The following is a 21,270-nucleotide window of genomic DNA, read 5'->3' as shown; positions in this document are numbered from 1 at the left end:
TCCTGTTTCACTTTTCAGTAACTCGAAGGACTATGGTACTCATCAAGGACAAAGTTATTTACGTTACCCTTCAGAAGCATTGTTAAATGTCTTCCTACAGGCAGAATAAACCTTAAGTACTAATCTTTCTTCCCCATCTGCTTTCTGGGGTGACTTGTTCTGTGACTGTTTGGAAAGCATTGCAAAAATACAAATGAAGACTTGTTCTATGATTGTTTGGAAAGCACTGCAAAAATACAAATGAAGACGTTCGGCTTGGCTTGTAGTGCAGAACATGCCTTGGAGACTGTACACAAACTAATTTCTTACTACATGAAATGTCAGTTCTGCTTCAAAATGAAAGAACTCAGCAAGGAACTTGAGGGACAAAAAGTAAATCAAAAAGGAAACTTTCCAAAGTGTCCAGCAGTTTAAGGTGAGAAAATATGTAGAAAACATTTTTAATTTTTTATTTTAGTGTGTAGTAATTTTTATTCGTGGCCTAGTTTTGCTCTATGGTCCGGTAGACCCATGAGAATTTTCATCTTTTCCACTGTACGCACACTCTATTATGCCACTTTTGGCCAAGCAGCATTTATTTTAAGAGTACTCTTGTTGTGCCTTGTGAGCTATAGGTGCTGATACATTTTTGGTTGACTAGTGGCCAAGAAAATCTAAACCCTGACAAAAAGGCTGGAGAGTAATAGTTGAAAACACAACACTGGGAGAGAATTAAAGATCGACAATGTTCTGCAATATATATTACAGAATTGAAAACTTTTCATAAGAAATGACTTGTATTATTATAGCTCTAGATTATTCACAGCATTACTAAAAGCGAATTGTTATATTTAGCAGTAGATTTCACAATCATTATTTAGTTGGTCAGCCTTAGAAATACAAACTGATGTTGTAAGAATAAATATTAGTATTGCCGTATAACATCCAGCGATTCCTTTTTTTTCCCTTGCTACTTTAATACACTGACAACACAAAAATTAATTATTATGTGCAAAATCATGCAGTTTATGCATTGCCGTGTTCTCATATTTCCATGTCTGAACAATTAAAAAAGTCAATTATCATTATTGAGCCAGGGCTTAGTCTAGATAAATATGATCCCACAGCGCACATGAGAATGGTGACTCTATAACACGTAAAACAGAGGTACAAATGCATGGGAGAGTAGTGCTAAACTGGAGCTAGTGCCACCAAGCGGCGCAAAGTGTGTACTCGACTAAGTGGTCACACTTTCTACCTTCTATACACTATGCTTCAGTTATTCTACACAAGTTGCTACTAATGAAATCACGTTGTCGAATTGTTATGCTTCAAGAGTAGCATACTTACACCCACAAGTATATACACACTTTTCAATAGGAGGTATGAAAAACTTTGTTTCAAGCATGTGACATATTCTATGCCTAAAAAAATAGTATCCATGGAATCCTGCATTGATAACCTGTTTACAATACCTGAGAAGGAAAGTTGCTACTCGCCATATTGCGGAGATGCTGAGTCGCGATAGGCACAATAAAAAGATTCATACAATCATAGCTTTCGGCCATTAAAGCCTTTGTCAGCAGTAGACACACATACACACACGCACACACACACTCACGCAATTGCAAGTAGCACACACGTCTGCAGCCTCAAAGAGCTGAAACTGCACTGCCATTGTTACATTCATCCTGGATTTTCCACTGTTTCATTTTAACCTGTTTACAACATATTTAAATACTTCTTGGTATTATACATTCCCATTAAAAAGCTGTATTACCCAGCAAATGATCCAAATTATATAAAATTATTATGCTGCTTTAAAAGAGCATGTTAATAAAACCAAAAATCAACATCATTTTGTCCTCTCATTCTGTCAACACTTCTGAAAACAAGTGTGACTAAGATTGAACAAAACATTCATACTTATTTTAATGAATTACTTCTACATAATTAAAACAACAAAATGCTTCATCTATTTACTATATGCAATGTTACATAAACATTAATGTTTTAACAAGTTCATATTTTTTGTTTATTATGTACAAAACTGTATACACATAAAATATTTATAAGTCTCTTTGAATAATTAAATACAAAAATTGAGAAAGTAAAATACTTTGATATTTACAGTCTATGTACACCCAAAACACAATTCACTCAAAACAATCTATCCGCACTAGCGAAAATCAGAAATTCACAAGAACTTGTTGCACATTTCCTCTATAAATATTTATGTACAATATCACAAAATTAGAAACAATTTTATCTGTTCAATGGAATAAATAAGATGCAGTTACTACCCTGCCATAATGAGCAAGACTGTTTAATTACACTATTAAATTAGTTGCTCATGATGCTTCAAAATAAATAAAATTTATGATATACTCTTGCAGTATGTTGATGCCTGTAAATTTGTCTCCTTTGAAAGATACCATGATGGAATAAATTAAAAACAAACACAAGCACAAAGTATAAAAACGGGCAATTCACACAATAACAGGATAATATTCTGAAGCACATAAACATGTGTCTGAACAGATACCTTGAAGAAAAGATTAACAATCAAAATCCATATATTACAGACATCACAGAAATTTTCATTGCAGGTATCACACTGTACCACTTCTCTTTATCATAGTGTTCATCAACAGGGGAATTGTATTCAACTTCACAAGAATGACACAATGTACACAACACTTCAAAAGATGCAAGCTGCATTATTGTCTTTCACTGTGGTTTACAGCATCTGAATTACCAGTTGTAGCCAACATACTATCTGTTGTCCATCCAGCTTGTGTAAAAATAGAACCTTGTACTATTCCAGAACTTAAGGTTGACACACTATTTAAATTGAGATGTGGAAGTGTACTGTTCAACTTTAAACTCACTGGTGACACAGGTTCACTCCCGGTCTCAGTAGATTTACATATCTGAGGTGAAGTATACACTGGGACAGGGGGTGAACTCAAATACTGTGTATCTGGGGACTGAGGTAATACATTGGACTGGATTACATCAGATATCACAGGAGATTCACAAGGCACATGCCAGCTTGAAACACTGCTCACAGAAGAAGTTGCTTGGCACACTGTTGAAGATGGCACATAATTATCATCACGACTTGCACAAGGTACAGAAAGGATTTGTCCACGTGCATCACTGTATGTTGGAGGTGATCCTGAATAATTTAGTGCAGGTGTAGCAGTTTCAGGAAGTCTCAGAACAGGTGTTGGTATACTTCCAAACTGTCCTGGAACTATTGGTATTGTTTCTCCAGTTTTACCCTTCACATACAGTTTCCCTCCTTCGATCTTAAATATACACTGCCCAGAGGACCTATCCCGTGAAACACTGACTGGCACAATGGTCGGTGGATTCAAATCTTGCTGTATATTCACACCTGAACTACTGGAGGCAACTATCCCATTTAATAAGGAAGATGGCATTGGCTCACAGTTTACCACATTACTATGTAGTCCCAATGTATTCACTACCGACTTTGTTTGCACATCAGGATAAATTATGATATGCTTTTCTGCACTACTAACATTTGGCACTTCTTTGTGACAGGTTTGGTACGTTTCTGGAGTCACTTCGAGATTAGTGGAACAAGAATTTTTTATATCACCAAAGCCACTTTCCTCATCTGATAGACTGATTACTTCCACACCATTTCTTTGGTCCTGATTTAATGCACTCGGTGAGGTTTTATTTAAGGCGCTCTTGATCTTGCTACTAAGATTACTGACACTCAGTGTAGTCTGTTCTAAATCTCCAAGCTTTCTTTCTTCAACACTGCTGGAAGCTTGGTCTATTGTCCTAAGATCTGGAGTGCTGCACTGTCTCTCTAATTTAACACTTATATTTTCTGAACCTGAACTACACGACTGCTGATCTTCACATGCACTGAAAGAGTGAGTTTGGAACTTTCCACTTCCCTTGTTTTTGTTTGGATCAGAGTTTTTATTCTGCACACTTTCATCATTTTGTCCAGTTTCTGGCATCAGCTGATCATCTGACAGGTAATCTGCAAAGAAATAGAAATGCTGTTAATTGTCTTTATATATTTAACATAAATTGTACCTTAAAATTTCAAGGTACTAACCATCCAGATCACTGTCACTACTGGCAATGTCAATAACTGCATCATTTCTATCTGTTTTATCTGTTGAGCCTTCAGTATTGCTGATATGAAAGAAAAAGAGAACTTTAATAAATCTGAAGACAGAGAATTTGTATAAACTTGCTAACATGGCTCTTAAATCTGTACTTCACATATAAATAATCATTGAAATTTTCCAAAATAAAATAATTTAGATTAAGCCACTGAGTAAATATGCAGCAAGAAATGCTGTTGTCTTAATCGAGAACAGAAACTTTTCAGATCCCCTTCATTTTCCACATAAATGAAGACACTGAAGATTGTAAAAGCATCTTAGTTTCATGACAAGAATTTTAAAACCTCATTCTAGTTGATGAAGTATGATACCAGATGAACAACTGATCACCAATGACCTCAGAACTCAAACAGAAAACAATGAATCAAAATGGGTACTTAAGCAGGGACTTAATATCTACAAAGTAAAAATAATATAGATTCAATCCATTTAAAGATTATATTTCACTTATTGTTATTTGATACATGTAAATATGATTAAGTAAATATTAAGCTAGTGGTACAAAATAAACAGCAGCCATTTAGTGTAACTGAAGCAGAAGCAACATTATTCAAAGCAGTGGTTTTCCTGCCAATTTACTACGTTGATTTAGCAAGTGTAAGCACAAACAGTGTCAGCAATTCAGTGTTGCTTTATTGTTAAAACATTCAACAGCTGCTTCTCTTTGTTAATGTATACTGTGATACATTCACAGGGTGTCCAGCGACTGATAATTTTCACATTAAAGGTTCTTTACAGGTTTCTCAAGACAAATTTTTTTCATGTCACCTTTTCCTTAAATCTGAGACTAAAACATCATTTTTCAAAACATTATATTGATAATTATTATAACATTAAGTTATTTCTTTAGTAGTATAAATTACAAATAAAAAACTAAAATACTTTTAAAATATTAAATGCTGTATATTGATTTAAAGGCGATAAAAATGAACAAATCATTTCTTTAAATTTTCTATCTCTGCTGAAATCTTTGAGGCTTCACTCATTTTGAATTCTTTGATTTCATCTTCTTTCGTTTGTTCAATAATCATTCCTCCTCCTCTCTTTCACTTTCCTTCATCTTAATGTTTCATACTGGCTTCGTACAAACAACGTGCATTGCAAAAACAGTATATAAGACTTGAAACTGTCAACTCCATTTGCATCCTGCACTGCGTCATATAAGTATCTTTGAAAAATAAGACATTTTTCTGTCTGATTTTCAACTATAATTTTGAAGTTTGATGAAAGGCCTACATTAAAAAAAGGGGTGGAGGGGGGGGGGGGGGGGGGGGAGGTGAATACACTAATTACTTAATACTGATAATTTTGTAAATGCTGCAAAATGAGACATGATTATAAATGTCTAAAATTTCATTAGTCTCTTCCTGTTTGAATAATTGTTTTACAACCACCTTCATTTAATTTTATTACTACTCAAGGTTATTACTGCCACTCCACTCATCAAAATGGCCAAGTTTTCATTACTACTCAAGGTTATTATTGCCACTCCACTCACCAAAATGGCCAAGTAAGCATTCACAAGCTACAGATCTATCGACAAAAAATTGCAGATTACCCCACGGCAAAATCGACGGCTAGCTTTAACTTCTTCATTTATGTCAGTCTCTCACCGTTGAGCAGTTGTTCAGCTACACAGACATGTTCAATGCTTTTCAGTACAAGTCATTACTCTTTGTGACTATGATATTCTGTTTTCGACTGCTGCCAACTACAGTGATCTAACAGTTGATACAATAAGTGTTACTACAGGCTTAACGTAATTACTTCTGTGTATTTCTACAACCGTGGCTGATCTGTACTTTAACCCAGAATTCAAAGCAATAAATTCTCCTGTCTCTCCCCACCTCTGACACATCAGGTTCCTCAGATTCCCGCCTCATGTGACAGCTCAACAAGTATAAAAGTTACGAATCACTGTGTAAACATTGGCTCACCAACAGGTAGTATGTGCATAACGTGTAGACCCCCTTTGAATATTTGAATGCTATTTGAAATATGAGAGACAGTTGAAACCGATAATATATCAATATGTATACGTACCAAAATTTTTTTAAAATGTCAAAGTATTTAAATAAAATTCAGGTTTTTTGTGGTTTTTTCCATTTTGAAAATTCTTGGCCTTTTTCAGGTTTTCAAGATTTCAAGGTTGCTGGACACACTGATTCACTAACCATATTTCACTTTATGATGGTCTCTATGGAATATGTGAATGAATCTTTGTTTAAATCAACTCTTTTTTTAATCATTAACTGACATCCAAATTATTCTGACAGAGAAGTGTAGGAACATGTTTAAAAAAGTTCTGCATTAAAGATTGCACTCTTACATACTAGATTAATTCTATTGTATTGGTGAACAGGCTTAAAAAATTAAAACAAAAAGTGATGCAGGACCAGAGACTATTAATGAGAGTCTTGGGAGGGATGTTCAGGCCTAGAGCTTCTTCTAAGCCTAATATTGAACTAAGTAAAAAATTGAAGAAAGAACAGCCTGAATGGCATTTATCCTGAGGACTTCAAAAACATTTGTGAATGCATTACAAAATATTTCAAAGAAACCAATGTATACACCAGTTTACAGCATCAGTGTTTCTGTTTGGTGCAATAATATTTCATATTAGTTTCTTGAGGTCATCTTATTGTTACGAGGGCGGTTCAGAAAGTAACCTCCGATTGGTCGCAGTGCGGGTTGTGGGGGGAGTCGCGACGCCATCTGTGCGTTCACGCACTCAACAGGTCAGTCGGCATCAATCCGTGGTCGAGTGAACGTCGTACCTGCGCTAGTTTAGTTTTTGTGGCAGTTTGAAATGTGTGCTGCAATAGAAAACCCCGCCAAATGTGAAGTGCGTGCTGTCATAAGGTTTTTTACAGCCAAAGGATATTCTGCAGCAGCTATTCATCGTGAGCTTTGTGCCGTGTACGGACCAAGAGTTATGAGTGAAGGAGTTGTCCGTGAATGGGTACGTTTATTTAAAAGTGGACGAGAAAACGTTCATGATGAAGAGAGGAGTGGTAGACCATCATTGGTGACTAACGAACTCGTTCAGACAGTTGATGCAAAAGTTCGTGAAAATCGACGTTTCTCAATGTCGGAGTTGTCTACTGGTTTTCCACAGATTTCTAAGACTCTCTTGTACGAGATAGTGACAGCAAGATTGGGTTACCGTAAGTTCTGTGCACGATGGGTGCCCAAAATTCTTACCGACCACCACAAAACTCAAAGAATGGCCTCTGCATTAGACTTTCTGTCACGTTATGAGGACGAAGGAGAACCATTGTTAAACAGAATCGTGACCGGTGACGAAACCTGGATTAAGTACGTGAACCCTGAGACAAAAGAACAATCAAAGATGTGGGCACATTCAAATTCGCCTACCAAACCAAGAAAAGCCTCGCAAGATTTTTCTGCCAGAAAACTGATGGCAACGGTGTTTTGGGATGCCAAAGGGGTGTTGTTGGTTGAATTCATGGAACGTGGTACGACCATTAATCAAGACGTGTACTGTGAAACAATAAAAAAGTTACGACGGGCTATACAGAACAAACGCCGTGGTATGCTGACTTCCGGTATCGTTTTTTTGCACGATAACGCCCGTCCTCACTCTGCTCGCAGAACAACGGCCCTTCTTGAGTCCTTCAAGTGGGACGTTATCAACCATCCACCTTACAGCCCAGACCTGGCGCCAAGTGATTATCACCTCTTCATGCATTTGAAGAAATGGCTCGGGTCACAGCGGTTTGATGACGACGAAGAGCTCAAAGATGCGGTCACAGGCTGGCTCCAGGCACAAGCGGGTGATTTTTATGCAGAAGGAATTTCAAAGCTTGTGAAGAGATACAATAAGTGCCTTAATCGCTATGGAGACTACGTAGAAAAATAGTGCAAAGATGTAGTTGTAAGATGTATATATTAAAATATTTTTATTTAACTTGGTGTATTTTTTTAAATCAACCGGAGGTTACTTTCTGAACGGCCCTCGTATATTTCCTTAAATGATCTTTTCTGAACACAGGCTCATGGAACATTGTGTACACGTTTAAGTTTATTTGGTTCTACTTGTTTAACTAGCTCCGAGTAATCAAATCCATCTTCTCACAAACTGTTAGATGCTCTATTAAGATTATGAATATTCAGAAATTTATACATTTTTATTTATTTGTTATTTACCATATCTGAAAGAAGATTCCTGGTAACATCCATCATTCTAATGCTGAGGTGCAAATAAAATACTCCAGTAATACATAAAAAATAATAGATGACACTATAAATCACATGATAATCCCTTGCATTATCACTCTATAGATTAAAAGCTCCAATGTCAAAGAAGTAATGTCATTAATGAATCCAAAATATGAAAACACACAATTTAATAGATATTTAAAGAAATGGAAGAGAAACGATTTACTGGCAACAAATGGGTACTAAAGTATTAAACAACGTTCTTTGATGAGTCACTTATGAGAAGGCGACCTTTCATTAAATGATTCTGTCAGTGCCTTGCCGGTTACTTACCGTGATAAAAACAATGGGACTTTGCAAATATTTTCTTTATTATCAGCATCTTCACTTTCAGTTAACTCCACAACAGGTGGAGTGTCATTCACCTCCCACACTTTTTTCAATTCACTGACTATATTTTCTACATCTTCTTTGTATGACATGCCTAGAAATAAAATAATACACCTAAAAATCTGCAGTCACAAAACAAGATAACAGACATTTTTACAAGAAAGTGATGACAGACCAGCTGAATTATTCTTTGTTCCACATTTTATAAGCTACATAGTTAATGATATGAAGGAACACAATTAGTCACTGAGTACTGAGTGGAAGTAGTTATTTATGACAGTGGACATCTGGTTTCCTTGTGGACTTGCACAAGATCTGTTCAAAAAACTAACAAATGTTTTTTTCATGGACATTTTTAGCATTCTAATAACATCCTGCTAACAGCATTGTTCGACACAAAATATATGTTCTGCTACAGTCATGCAGATGAAGAGACAGAAAAGTAAAAGGAATTATTCAGTATGTTGAGGGAAACAAAAATTTTATTGTGGTGGGTAGGGACCGTAAAATGTATAATCTATTTTGGGCAACATTCACTTCTACTTTTTGTGAAATTTGCATCTTTTTCTGTTGAAAGTGGCATATTTATTTATTTTTTGTTTGTAAATGATTAGTCACACAAATTTAAAAGCGAAGACAAACAAAGCATTGGTTCTTCGTTTTTCTTCTGAAATGGCTCATGTTTTCTGCATGTGGCTGTATTTGAGCTTTCAAAAATTATTGTTTTGTTGAAAAGTAGCAGCATTTTGCTGCCGGTGAACTGAATACGTCTCTGACTTAAGATGTTTCTGGGCATTATTTGTCTTTGCCTGCACAAATTTGATGATTACAAAATCTGTAGACTATTAATTTCAACATTTCATAGGCATTCATAGCATATGACTTGCATTTGACAACACTACAGACAGGACTGACAAGGCAGTTAGCATAAAAGTAGAACCAAACCTATGGTAACATTATTTTAACATTAGGGGAAGAATTTTGGCACAGTTGAAAAATGTTACAGATTTTGTTTTTCTATCACTGTAGCAGAATGCAGACACTATAGGTATTGTGGCAGATGGCCGTGAGTGTAAACAAACTAGAATTTTAACCAACAGGGGGGAGAGGAGTGGACCGGGGAAATGAGTCCTGCCTCCCTTTTGCAGGGCAGCAGCCTATAGCAGAACTGACACATTTTCACAGGAAAATCGATTAAATTTTCTATACTTATATGTTGAAAATAAATCTATTTCAAACTATCTCTGATAAAATAGTTCATCTGTATACAATTCTCAACGAAATGGCATTTATTATGCAGTTTCAAGTTTCCACATTTTGAGGCAGAATCACAAATATATTCACATTTACTACAGGTTTTTTTCTTTGTCCCCTTTGTCCCTGACAGTAGTGAAGACAGCAGTGGCAAAAAGACAAGAAGTTATTGGGTAATACACACAATAATGAAATTATAGCAGAACACACAGCTGCTTGCCACACAGGCAAGGTGATAAACATCAGACAGGCATGTTTAAGTATATTTAAAAGTAGACTAAGCTTTCTGACAAAGTCCTACTTCAGTATCAGAAAAACACACTTACTCATAGACGTGCAACTCACGGACACACAGTTACTGTCATCTCCGGGCACTGAGATCCAACTGTATTAGCACCCAGGGTGACACACTGGCCACGGGGGCATGCGTGCTTATTGTGTGTGTGTGTGTGTGTGTGTGTGTGTGTGTGTTTTTCCTTCTCCTCCTCTCCCCCCCCCCCCCCCCCCCCTCCCACCTCCTGTTTCTGAAGAATGATTTTGTTCGACAGCTTAGTCTATTTTTAAAAGTACTTAGCGCAGTTGGATAGATAAAAGAATCTATTCAACAAGCAGCGACAGGAGCTTACAAGTATAAAGGGTACTAGAGTTTGCTAGCTTTCAGAGCTATTGGCTCTGTCTTCTGGCAGAAGGGGAAGGAAGAAGGGTGAAGGAAAAGGAGTAGTGGGGGTTAGGAAAAGGGACAAAGTTCAGAAAAGATGCCAAGAGGAATCTTTCCTTTTCACTCTATCTGGTAAGTCTCCCTTGAACCAGGGTGCAGGGTGACTTCTCCAAACTCTACCCCTTTTCCTAAACCTCACCTGTCCTTTTTCTTCACTCCTCTTTCTTCCCCTTCACCCCTTCTGCCAGAAGAAGGAGCCACTGTCTCCGAAAGCTAGCAAACTTTATATGCGTGTTCTCCTACCATCACTAGATGAATAGATTTTTTTTTATCTATCGCATTACTTAAATGTACCTGTCTGCCACTCAGTGCCTTCCCTGTGTGGTGAGTAGCAATGTATCATATTTTATTTTGTTGTTGCTACATCCTGGATAATCCACTGTTTGACAGCATCCAAAAATGTGATCCACAGAATCAAAGAAACTTCTGGAGAAAAGAGAAGCAGCTGTATGAATATTAAGAAGCCCTAATGGAAGAAGCTAGTAGTAAGTAAAGAGGAAAGACTGACAGGTGGAAGGAATATATAGGCCTATACAGGGGAAATAAACTTGAAGACAGTATTACAGGGGGAGAATACAAAGTAGAAGAAAATGAGGTGAAATGTACGATACTGCAAGAAGCATCTGACAGATAACTAAAAGACTTAAGTCATGGAGGGAGAGGAAGGAAGCAGTTGAAGTAGACAGCATTTTCTCAGAATTATTGAGATCTTTGGGACAATCACCCATGATAAAACTATTCAATCTGGTATGCACGATACATGTGACATTTAAAATATTCTCCAGCTTCTGGAAGAATGTAATAAACATACTTCCAATGAAGGCAGTGAATTTGCTCAACCATCATTTGAATATGTCATTGTTAAAACACCCAAAGAATTACTTACAAAAGACTGGAAAGACTGTAAGAAGCTGACATATTGAAAAGTTTTGATCCCAGAGAAATGTAAGAACACATGAGCATTAGCGACATGATGATTTATCTTAGATGACAGACTGAAGAAAGGCAAAGCCACATTTATGGGAACCGTAGATTTAGAGAAAGCATTTGACAATGTTGACTTGAATACTCTCTTTGAAACTATGACAGTAGCAAGGATAATGTACTGGGAAAGTCGTCAACAACTTGTACAAAAACCAGATTTAAGTTATAACAGTCAAAAGACATGAAAGGGAAGCAGTAACTGAGAACAAAGTAAGATAGGATTGTAACCTAGCCCCCATTAGTGCATACAGCAAGCTGTAACAGAAATGGAGGGAGAATTTGAAAAAGAAATTAAAGTTCAAGGAGAAGAAACAAATATGTTAAGACTTCCTGCCAAATTAAAACTGTGTGTCTGATTGGGACTGGAACTTTGAATGTCTGCTTGTCACAGTTAAATGCTCTACAATTCAGGCATGACTCATGATCCACCCTCACATATTCATTAGTACCTCCTACTTTCCAAACGTCACAGAAATTCTCCTGCAAGCCTTATGGAACTGGCAATCCTCGAAGAAAAGTTATTCCAGACAACTGGCTTGGTCACAGCCTGAGGGATTGTTTCCAGAATAAAATACTGGAAAAGCTTTATCAGCGAGAGTGTGATTTCATCAGAGATGGCACAAGGCTTGGAAGATCAGTTGGTTAGAAGGGATAATGTGCTCTAAGAGATTATAAGATGAATATCATCAAAAACAAAAACAAGTGTACTGGAACAGAATCAAATTAAACCAGATGGTGCTGAGGGAATTAGATTAGGAAATGAGACACTGAAAGTAGTAGATGAATTTTATTATTTTGGGAACAAAATAACTGACAATGGCATAAATAGAAAGAATATAAAATGCAGACTTCCAGCAACAAGAAAAGCTTTTATGAAAAACAGAAGTATGTTAACACTTAACATAGATTTAAGTGTTAGTAAGTCTTTTCTGAAAGCATTTGTCTGGAATGTAGCATTAAACATGAAATGTGGGTAATAAACAGCACAAACCACAAGAGAATAGAAAGTTTGGAAATGTGGCACTACACAAGAATGCTGAAGGTTGGATGGGCAGATCATGTAAGTAATGAGGAGGTACTGAATAAAATTGGGGAAAAAGAAATTTGTGGCACATCCGACCAAAAGAAGGGATCACTTGATAGGACACATTATGAGGCATGAAGGAATAGTTAACTGGGTAATGGAAGAAAGTATGGGGTCAAAACTATTGAGGGAGACCAAGGAATGACTACAATCAGATGGTTTAAATAAATGTGGAGTGCAGTAGCTATTCAGAGATGCAGCCAGGAAGTCTTTGTGATGTTTTTGCAACATCTGATTTACAAGAGCAACAATGCAATGTGAAATTGGGTGAATTTTTAATTTAACACCGCTAAGATGGTACTCTTAGAGTGAAAGCAGTGTGTGCATAGTTTCCCCAGTTGATCACAAAACAGTTGTGTAGCTGAGAACCGTAAGGGCCTAAAGCACACAATCATAAATTTTGAGATTATAACATTTATGTGTGTTACTGTGATCTGTCAGTCTTATGGTGAGCCTGCTTTATCTACATCTGTAGACCTACACTGAATATATATGAACATTACAAAAAGCTGTCTCGCCAATTTCTCAGGTATTCACTGCCATATGGGCCCAAAATGCAAAGCATGATTTTGTTGTTCTGCATTGCTCATCTGTCATTTAGGGTTGGGAAAATAAAGTGGTATCTACATCACGTGTTATTGTGGTCTTCAGTCCAGTGACTGGTTTGATGCAGCTCTCCATGCTACTCTGTCCTGTGCAAGCCTCTTCATCTCCAAATAACTACTGCAGCCTACATCCTTCTGAATCTGCTTAGAGTATTCATCTCTTGGTCTCCCTCTATGATTTTTTACCCTCCACCCTTCCCTCCAATACTAAATTGGTGTCCTACCAACCAATCCCTTCTTCTAGTCAATTTGTGACACAAATTCCTCTTCTCCTCAATTCTATTCAATACCTCCTCATTAGTTATGTGATCAACCCATCTAATCTTCAACATTCTTCTGTAGCACCACATTTCGAAAGCTTCTACTCTCTTCTTGTCTAAACTATTTATCGTCTATGTTTCACTTCCATACATGGCTACACCCCATACAAATACTTTCAGAAACGACTTTCTGACACTTAAATCTATACTTGATGTTAACAAATGTCTCTTCTTCAGAAACGCTTTCCTTGCCATTGCCAGTCTCTATTTTATATCCTCTCTACTTCGACCATTATCAGATATTTTGCTCCCCAAGTAGCAAAACTCATTTACTACTTTAAGTGTCTCATTTTCTAATCTAATTCCCTCAGCATCACCCGATTTAATTCAACTACCTTCCATTATCTTCGTTTTGCTTTTGTTGAAGTTCATCTTATAGCCTCCTTTCTAGACACTGTCCATTCAGTTCATCTGCTCTTCCAGGTCCTTTGCTGTCTCTCACAGAATTACAATGTTGTCGGCAAACCTCAATGTCTTTATTTTTTCTCCATGGATTTTAATTACTACTCCAAATTTTTCTTTTGTTTCCTTTACTGCTTGCTCAGTATACAGATTGAATAACATCAGGGAGAGGCTAAAACCCTGTCTCACTCCCCTCCCAACCACTGCTTCCCTTTCATGCCTCTCGACTCATAACGGTTTCTGTACAAATTGTAAATAGCCTTTCGCTCCCTGTGTTTTACACCTGTCACCTTCAGAATTTCCAGTCAACATCGTCAAAAGCTTTCTCTAAGTCTACAAATGCTAGAAAAGTAGTTTTGCCTTTCCTTAATGTATGTTCTAAAATAAGTTGTAAGGTCAGTATTGCTTCGCGTGTTCCAACACTTCCACGGAATCCAAACTGACCTCCCCCGAGATCGGCCTCTACCAGTTTCTCCATTTGTTTGTAAAGAATTTGTGTTAGTATTTTGCAACCATGACTTATTAAACTGATAGCTTGGTAATTTCCCAGCTGTCAAGACCTGCTGTCTTTGGGATTGGAATTATTGTATTCCTCTTCAAGTTTGAGGGTCAAGCAGCAGCATATCTTTCATTTCATCTTCATTTGCATCCTCTTCCATTTCCATTCCCTCAAGTATATCACCCTTGTAAAGACACTCTATATACTCCCTCCACCCTTATGCTTTCCCTTCTTTGCTTAGGACTGGTTTTCCATCTGAGCTCTTTGTATTCATACAGGTCATTCTCTTTTTTCTGAAGGTCTCTTTAATTTTCCTGTAGGCAGTATCTATCTTACCCCTGGTGATATAAGCTTCCACATCCTTACATCTGTGCTCTAACCATCCCTGCTTAGCCATTTTGCTCTTCCTGTCAATCACATTTTTGAGTTGTTTGTATTCCTTTTCACCTGCTTCATTTACTGCTATTTTATATTTTCTCCTTTCATAAATTAAATTCAATATCTCTTCTGTTAGCCAAGGATTTCTACAAGCCCTCTTCTTTTTACCTACTTGATCCTCTGCTGCCTTTACTAATTCATCTCTCGAAGCTCCCCGTTTTTCTTCTACTGTTGCCTTGTTCTTGTCAATCATTCCCTAATGCTCTCTCTGAAACTCTCTACAACCTATGGCCCTTTCAGTTTATCCAGGTCCCATCTCTCTAAATTTCTACCTTTGCAGTTTTTTCAGTTTTAATCTACAGCTCATAACCAATAAATTGTGGTCAGAGTCCAGATCTGCTGCTGGAAACATCTTATAATTTAAAACCTGGCTCCTAAATCTCTGTCTTACCATTATATAATCTATCTGAAAGCTTCCAGTGTCTCCAGGCCTCTTCCACATACAAAACCTTCTTTCATGAATCTTAAACCAAGTGTTAGCTACGATTAAGTTATGCTCTGTGCAAAATTCTACCAGGCAACTTCCTCTTTCTTTCCATACCCCCAGTCCATATTCACCTACTACTTTTCCATCTCGTCCAATTCCTACTATTGAATTCCAGTCCCCATTGACTATTAAATTTTTGTCTCCCTGAACTATCTGAATAATTTCTTTTATCGCGTCATACATTTCTTTAATCTCTTCATCATATGCAGAGCAAGTCAGCATATAAACTTCTACTACAGTTGTAGGCGTGGGCTTCGTGTCTATTTTGGCTGCAATAATGAGTTCACTATGCTGCTCGTAGCAGCTTATCAGTGTTTCAATTTCTTAAATTCATTATTAAACTTATTCCTGCATTATTGTTACTTCAGTTTGTATTTATAGCTCTGTATTCACCTGACCAAAAGTCTTGTTCCTCCTGCCACCGAATGTCACTAATTTCAATTATATCTACCTTTGACCTATCCATTTCATTTTTTAAATTTTGCTAACCTACCTGCCTGATTAAGGGATCTGACATTCCTAGTTCCGATCTGTAGAATGCCAGTTTTGTTTCTCCTGATAACGATGTCCTCCTGAGTAGTCTCCGCCCAGAGATCTGAATGGGGGACTATTTTACCTCTGGAATATTTTACCCATGAGGACACCATCACCATTTAACCATACAGTAAAGGTGCATGTCCTCAGGAAAAATTATGGCTGTTGTTTCCCCTTGTTTTCAGCCGTTCGCAATACCAGCACAGCAAAACTGTATTGGTTGATGTTACAAGGCCACATCAGTCAATCATTCAGACTTTTGTCCCTGCAACTACTGAAGAGACTGCTGCCCCTCTTCAGGACCCACACATTTGTCTGGCCTCTCAACAGATACCCCTCCATTGTGGTTGCACCTACGGTGTACGGCTATATGTATCGCTGAGGCACGCAAGCCTCGCCACCAATGGCAAGGTCCATAGTTCATGGGAGGCTACATCATGTATGTAGCAGTGATCAATGCACATTATAAAAGTAAGTGTACACTGTGCATGCTGCTAAAACTCAAAAGCGAGTCCCGTACAATTAAGGGAGTTATTATAATGTGATAGCCCTCTATCCCCCATCCATGAAAAAGGTTCCCTTTTTTACCTGAAGGATGTGCTTTTGAAAATATAAGAGCTGGGAAGTTTCGCACACGAGAAAATTCTCGAACATTCGAGAGTACTCAAGAGCATTCCACAACATTCCAGACTGTTCCATAATGATCCAGGGTGTTCTGGAATGTTTGGGAATAGTCTGGAATATTTGGGAAGATTCCAGAATGTTTGGGAAAACCCGGAACATTCCGTATCATTGTGGAGCATTCCCGAATACTCTCGAATGTCGTGGAATGTTCTGGAACATCATGGACCATTCAAAGCTTTTTTGGTATGTTAAGGACTTGACCATTGGTAAAGGACCAGTCGTGGATTCGAATATCAGTTCCTTATAAGTGAAAAAGGGAGAAACCAAAAAAGTAGGGCAGTGAGTGAGTGAAAACGTGTCAGCAGCCAAAGTAACATAGTGACTGGAAATAAACCGAAAGTAAAGTGTACTTAATGTATGTGTTAATAAAAACTTGATTTGATTTATCTCCAGATAATGCCTATAAGCAAAATAGCAGGTCTTGCCAATTCTGATGCAGAACGTCAAAACCAAAAAGAACAGCGAAAAACAGACAGAGAGCATGAAGCACATTTAAGTTCCTAACAAACAACAATGAACACCTTGAGAAGCGGAGGAACCGTAGAACAACGGAATAAACAGATTGAAGAATCAAGAATTGCAACACAATCTTATAAGATAGCTAACTCAAGCCAGCCAAGAAAATATCACCCTATGTGAAGTGCGGACAAGGACAATTAAACAGTGCAACCTAATAATTGAACCATTCCACCATGACTTGATGAAAAAATATAACAAACACAAACACATCATAATCAGAAAAATAGATAAAATCTGCCAATTATGCGACACAAAAAAATTCATTGAGAAACACCAGGATTCCATTTTCCCAACACAGCATAAGACTTCCACTAAACTAGACTCTTTAAGAACCAGAAAGGAATTTGTGTATCAGTACATAACCACACAGAACACATAGAATGTACACTGACAAACATTCTGAATGCTATAGTTTTAGCTAATTCAGGGTGTATACGTCGACAAGGAAAAATAATTCCTGGATTTTTCCCAGGTAAAAATACACTTTCTCCCAGGTGAAAATACACTTTTTCCGTGTTAAGTGACATATACTTTCCATCGGAACTGTAAAACTTAGCAATCCTTTGAATGGTTATGGTTTTATACACCGGTGTAGAATTTCCCGTCACTTTAGAAAACAAAACTCTGGGGAAAAAACATGTTTTGGAAAGATCTTTGATGTGCAGTAACAGTACACTGCATATTTTCATATTATGATAGTTTAAATTCAAATTACTCAAAACACCGCATGTTGTTTTCCCCAGACCCACTAAACACTGCATGTTATTTTCCCCAGCATCGAAAACGAGATTGCGATGTGCTTTTGTAAGCCAGTCATAGCTCATGTCACGCGGTCTCGCCAGCCGATGACAGCAGATATTCAGAGGACAGGACATGTGATGTAGTCAGCCAATAGCAACATCACTGTTAAGTAGCATGAACACACAAACAGGAAAAGTTAATGGTTTAAATTAACATACATAGTGTTGCTACAAGAAAAGCAAAGCTGCAAGAGAAGCTAAGCTTTCACATATAATGTGAATTGCTTGTGTTACTCTTTATGATACATCACACAAATGTGCCAGTAAAATTTTTAATAACAACATAAATGTCTGATCTTTTGGGTTTGGAATTCTTCTAAATGGCTCATCATCAAAGAGTTGATTTTTAAATGAGCGTAAAACGCTCTGTGGTTTAAGAAATTCATTGTACATTCTCACACATAGTTCATCTTGCGTAAAAGGAAATTTACTTCGAAAGTAACACTTTCAAACCACCATTCACAATATTTTCCCGTGATCTGTTAGAAACAGGTTTGTTCCAGCAGTTGCTAGAGAGCGCCAGATATCAGGCGTCACTGCGCTTGCACATCTACGATGATATAGGAAGCCTGTATGTTTGTACGTGTAAAACATTGAAAGATCTTACATTATGTCATAAACGAAACAAGACAGAGGATAATCCAAGAGCATTGGAATTTCGTGAACAATGCTAAAATGCATAATTCAGTTTAAAGTGCACATCTGCATGTCCAGATTCCCAATGAAGTAGACCTTGACCTGATATTAAGCTTTTCAGTGAGGTTTACTGGATGTAAATTTTCTTGGAGTACCAGTACTGTTTATCTCATGTTTGGTTCTTGATTGTGGCATAATGCCATACGTGCTACAGGATGAAAACATGCACTTGAAACAACAATCAGTTGAAACTAGCTAATAGTATGGAATCACTTTGTTTCAAATAAATTGGCAACCTCAGTGGAAAAGATTAATAAAGGCTAAATTTCTGTAGCAAACTCACCAAAAGAACTTCAGTATTCTGCAAGGTGATTAGTGCAAATAACACATTTTAGCCTTCCATAATTATGTGAATATATTTTAATTCATCTGTTAGCGCCCAGCCACAGAAAACCATTCTGCTTTTATTTGATGTGAGAGCAGTAAACAAAGAGGAAACAGCAAAATCACTAAACATGGGTCACATGGAGACTACCCACCTCCCCACTACAATTCAGATTGCTCTGCACATCAACCCTGGATTGACAACATTTCCGAACTGGGGCAAAGAAAAGAAATGTTTGCAATAAGAATCAAAGCTTGAAGAAAACAGAATCTACAACATTGCCAAAAATGTACCAGCACGAGAGTCGCATTAATTTAAGGCCACAAAATGTTTTGGTTATTTTTTCCTGAACACTCTCCTTTTCCCTCATATGTAGATGTAGATAAACATGAATAAATTTTTTGCAACTTTACCTACTACTTCTATGTGCAAGATAAATGAAAGGCAAGCACTCGCCTATAGCTGACTGACATGTGACACATATAAACACGCAACAGAAAATTATTATTTATACTAGCTTTTAAACTTTTTCTCTTTCTATAGTAGTAGAAGTACACACATTTACATGCACAATGACACAAACACCCAAATGTACACACCTGTGGCCACAGTGAGAGTGTTGATTATCTGCTAGGGGCAGATCGAGGTGGGAAGTTGGTAGGGAAAGTCATGTGATGCAAAGAGGGGTAATGGGATAGTGTAAGGCAGATCTTTCCACAGATGACTCAACACCTGCATGAAAAGGCAAAAGATCAGAAGGTAGGGCATATAAGAGAAGGAGAGAGGTAAAAGAGAGGGAAGGCAAGAAAAGGAAGGTAGATATGAGGAGGGAGGGAAGAGAGAGAGATAGAGGGACAGAAAAGGGGACAGAGTGGGGAAGGAGAGAGGGAAGGAGACAGAGGGTCGAGATGGGGGGAGGGAAGGAGGTAGGGAGGTAGAGGGAGAGGGGGAGGGAGGGGGTTTAAGGGAGGGAGGGAGGGGTAGAGGGGGGGGGGGGAGAGAGAGAGAGAGAGAGGGAAACAGAGAGAGAGAGAGAGAGAGAGAGAGAGAGAGAGAGAGAGAGAGAGAATGCCCACATGGGAAGAGGATAAAAAGAGAGATGGTGAAGTCACTGTTTAAGCGATTTGTGTTATGATGTGCTGCATTTTTGGCAACTGGATGGTGGAGTTTTAGGTTTGCATTTTCCCTTCTGTCTTCCCTCAATACCATTCCTTCCCCCTCCAGATCATGTACTGCCTCCTCCCGACTCACTTCCCATTCTCTCCACAGGTGGGCATTCTCTCTCCCTCACTCCCCCCTTTTCCATATCTCTCCCTTTCTCTCTTCCCTCCCTGCCTCTTTCCTCATCTCTATCTTCCTCTCCTTTCCTCCCATCCCTTTTTTGTCTCTTCCCTGTCCCTACTTCTTATATGTTCCACCTTCTAACTCCTTTGATCTTGTTGTGCAGCCACTGAGTCATCTGTGGATAGACACTATCCCACTACCCTCTCCTCGCCTTGTGTATGCTTCTCTACCCCCTCCCAACCTCCATCTGTCCAGGCAGCTGCTATCTATAATCAGTTCTAATTGAATTTACAATTACTTTTCCAATTAAACAATCATGATTCACATGTCAGATCTCAAAACTAAAAATATAAGTTCATTTATGTCAGATCACCTAAGCTACATGAACGATTACTTACGCATCACATCCTTGTACATACGTTTCAATAAAGACTGTTTCTTGTTCTTCAATTGATTCTTTTCAAATGAAAGTTTCACAAAATCTGCCTCAAGTTGTCTAATTTCTTCTCTGGCCTAGTAAAACAGAAATAGTAAAATTAATGTAAAGTCACTACTTGTATATTTTTCCTTCCTTTAAATTACTGGTATACTTCTGTCATATCTATTATTAAAGTTATATATATTTATATAGTGCAGGCCTAAAACAATTTCATGACTGAAATAAGTTTTGAACTTTCTTCTTTGTAGATATGTAGAACTTGCTCTAACATGCAACAAAAGTGACAACACTTCATTAAACTACTACTCTGTGTCACAAAAAGTTATTATCAACAATTAAGTACAAAATTAGATATAACAAAGTTACATATTTTCTTTTCACAATTCTTGTTACTTTGACAAAAGTTTTTCAGCTTTTATTTCTGTGCAGCATGTAAATTCAGTCTCAGGAATAACTGTAAACTGCC

At 37.5% G+C, this 21,270-nt stretch overlaps 1 protein-coding gene across 3 annotated transcripts in view; it reads right to left on the bottom strand.

Annotated features, from left to right (window-relative positions):
* Positions 1-1,945: 1,945 nt before the first annotated feature.
* Positions 1,946-21,270, bottom strand: part of LOC126412502 (uncharacterized) — a 50,520-nt gene continuing 31,195 nt past the window's right edge. The window contains exons 5-8 of one of the 3 annotated variants that reach the window (XM_050082125.1): positions 20,785-20,878; positions 8,676-8,826; positions 4,088-4,167; positions 1,946-4,009 (exon numbers count right to left, since the gene is read on the bottom strand). In XM_050082125.1, the coding sequence (XP_049938082.1) occupies positions 2,700-4,009; positions 4,088-4,167; positions 8,676-8,826; positions 20,785-20,878 (1,635 nt within the window). In that variant the 3' untranslated portion in view covers positions 1,946-2,699. Of the gene's footprint in view, positions 4,010-4,087; positions 4,168-8,675; positions 8,827-20,763; positions 20,879-21,270 lie in introns of all 3 variants that reach the window. The other 2 variants (XM_050082124.1, XM_050082126.1) reach the window with 2 other exon arrangements.

Source organism: Schistocerca serialis, chromosome 7, assembly GCF_023864345.2.
Source record: "Schistocerca serialis cubense isolate TAMUIC-IGC-003099 chromosome 7, iqSchSeri2.2, whole genome shotgun sequence".
Lineage (NCBI taxonomy): Eukaryota > Metazoa > Arthropoda > Insecta > Orthoptera > Acrididae > Schistocerca > Schistocerca serialis.
The sequence above is the reverse complement of the archived record's forward strand: the minus strand, read 5'-3'. Positions and strand labels throughout refer to the sequence as shown.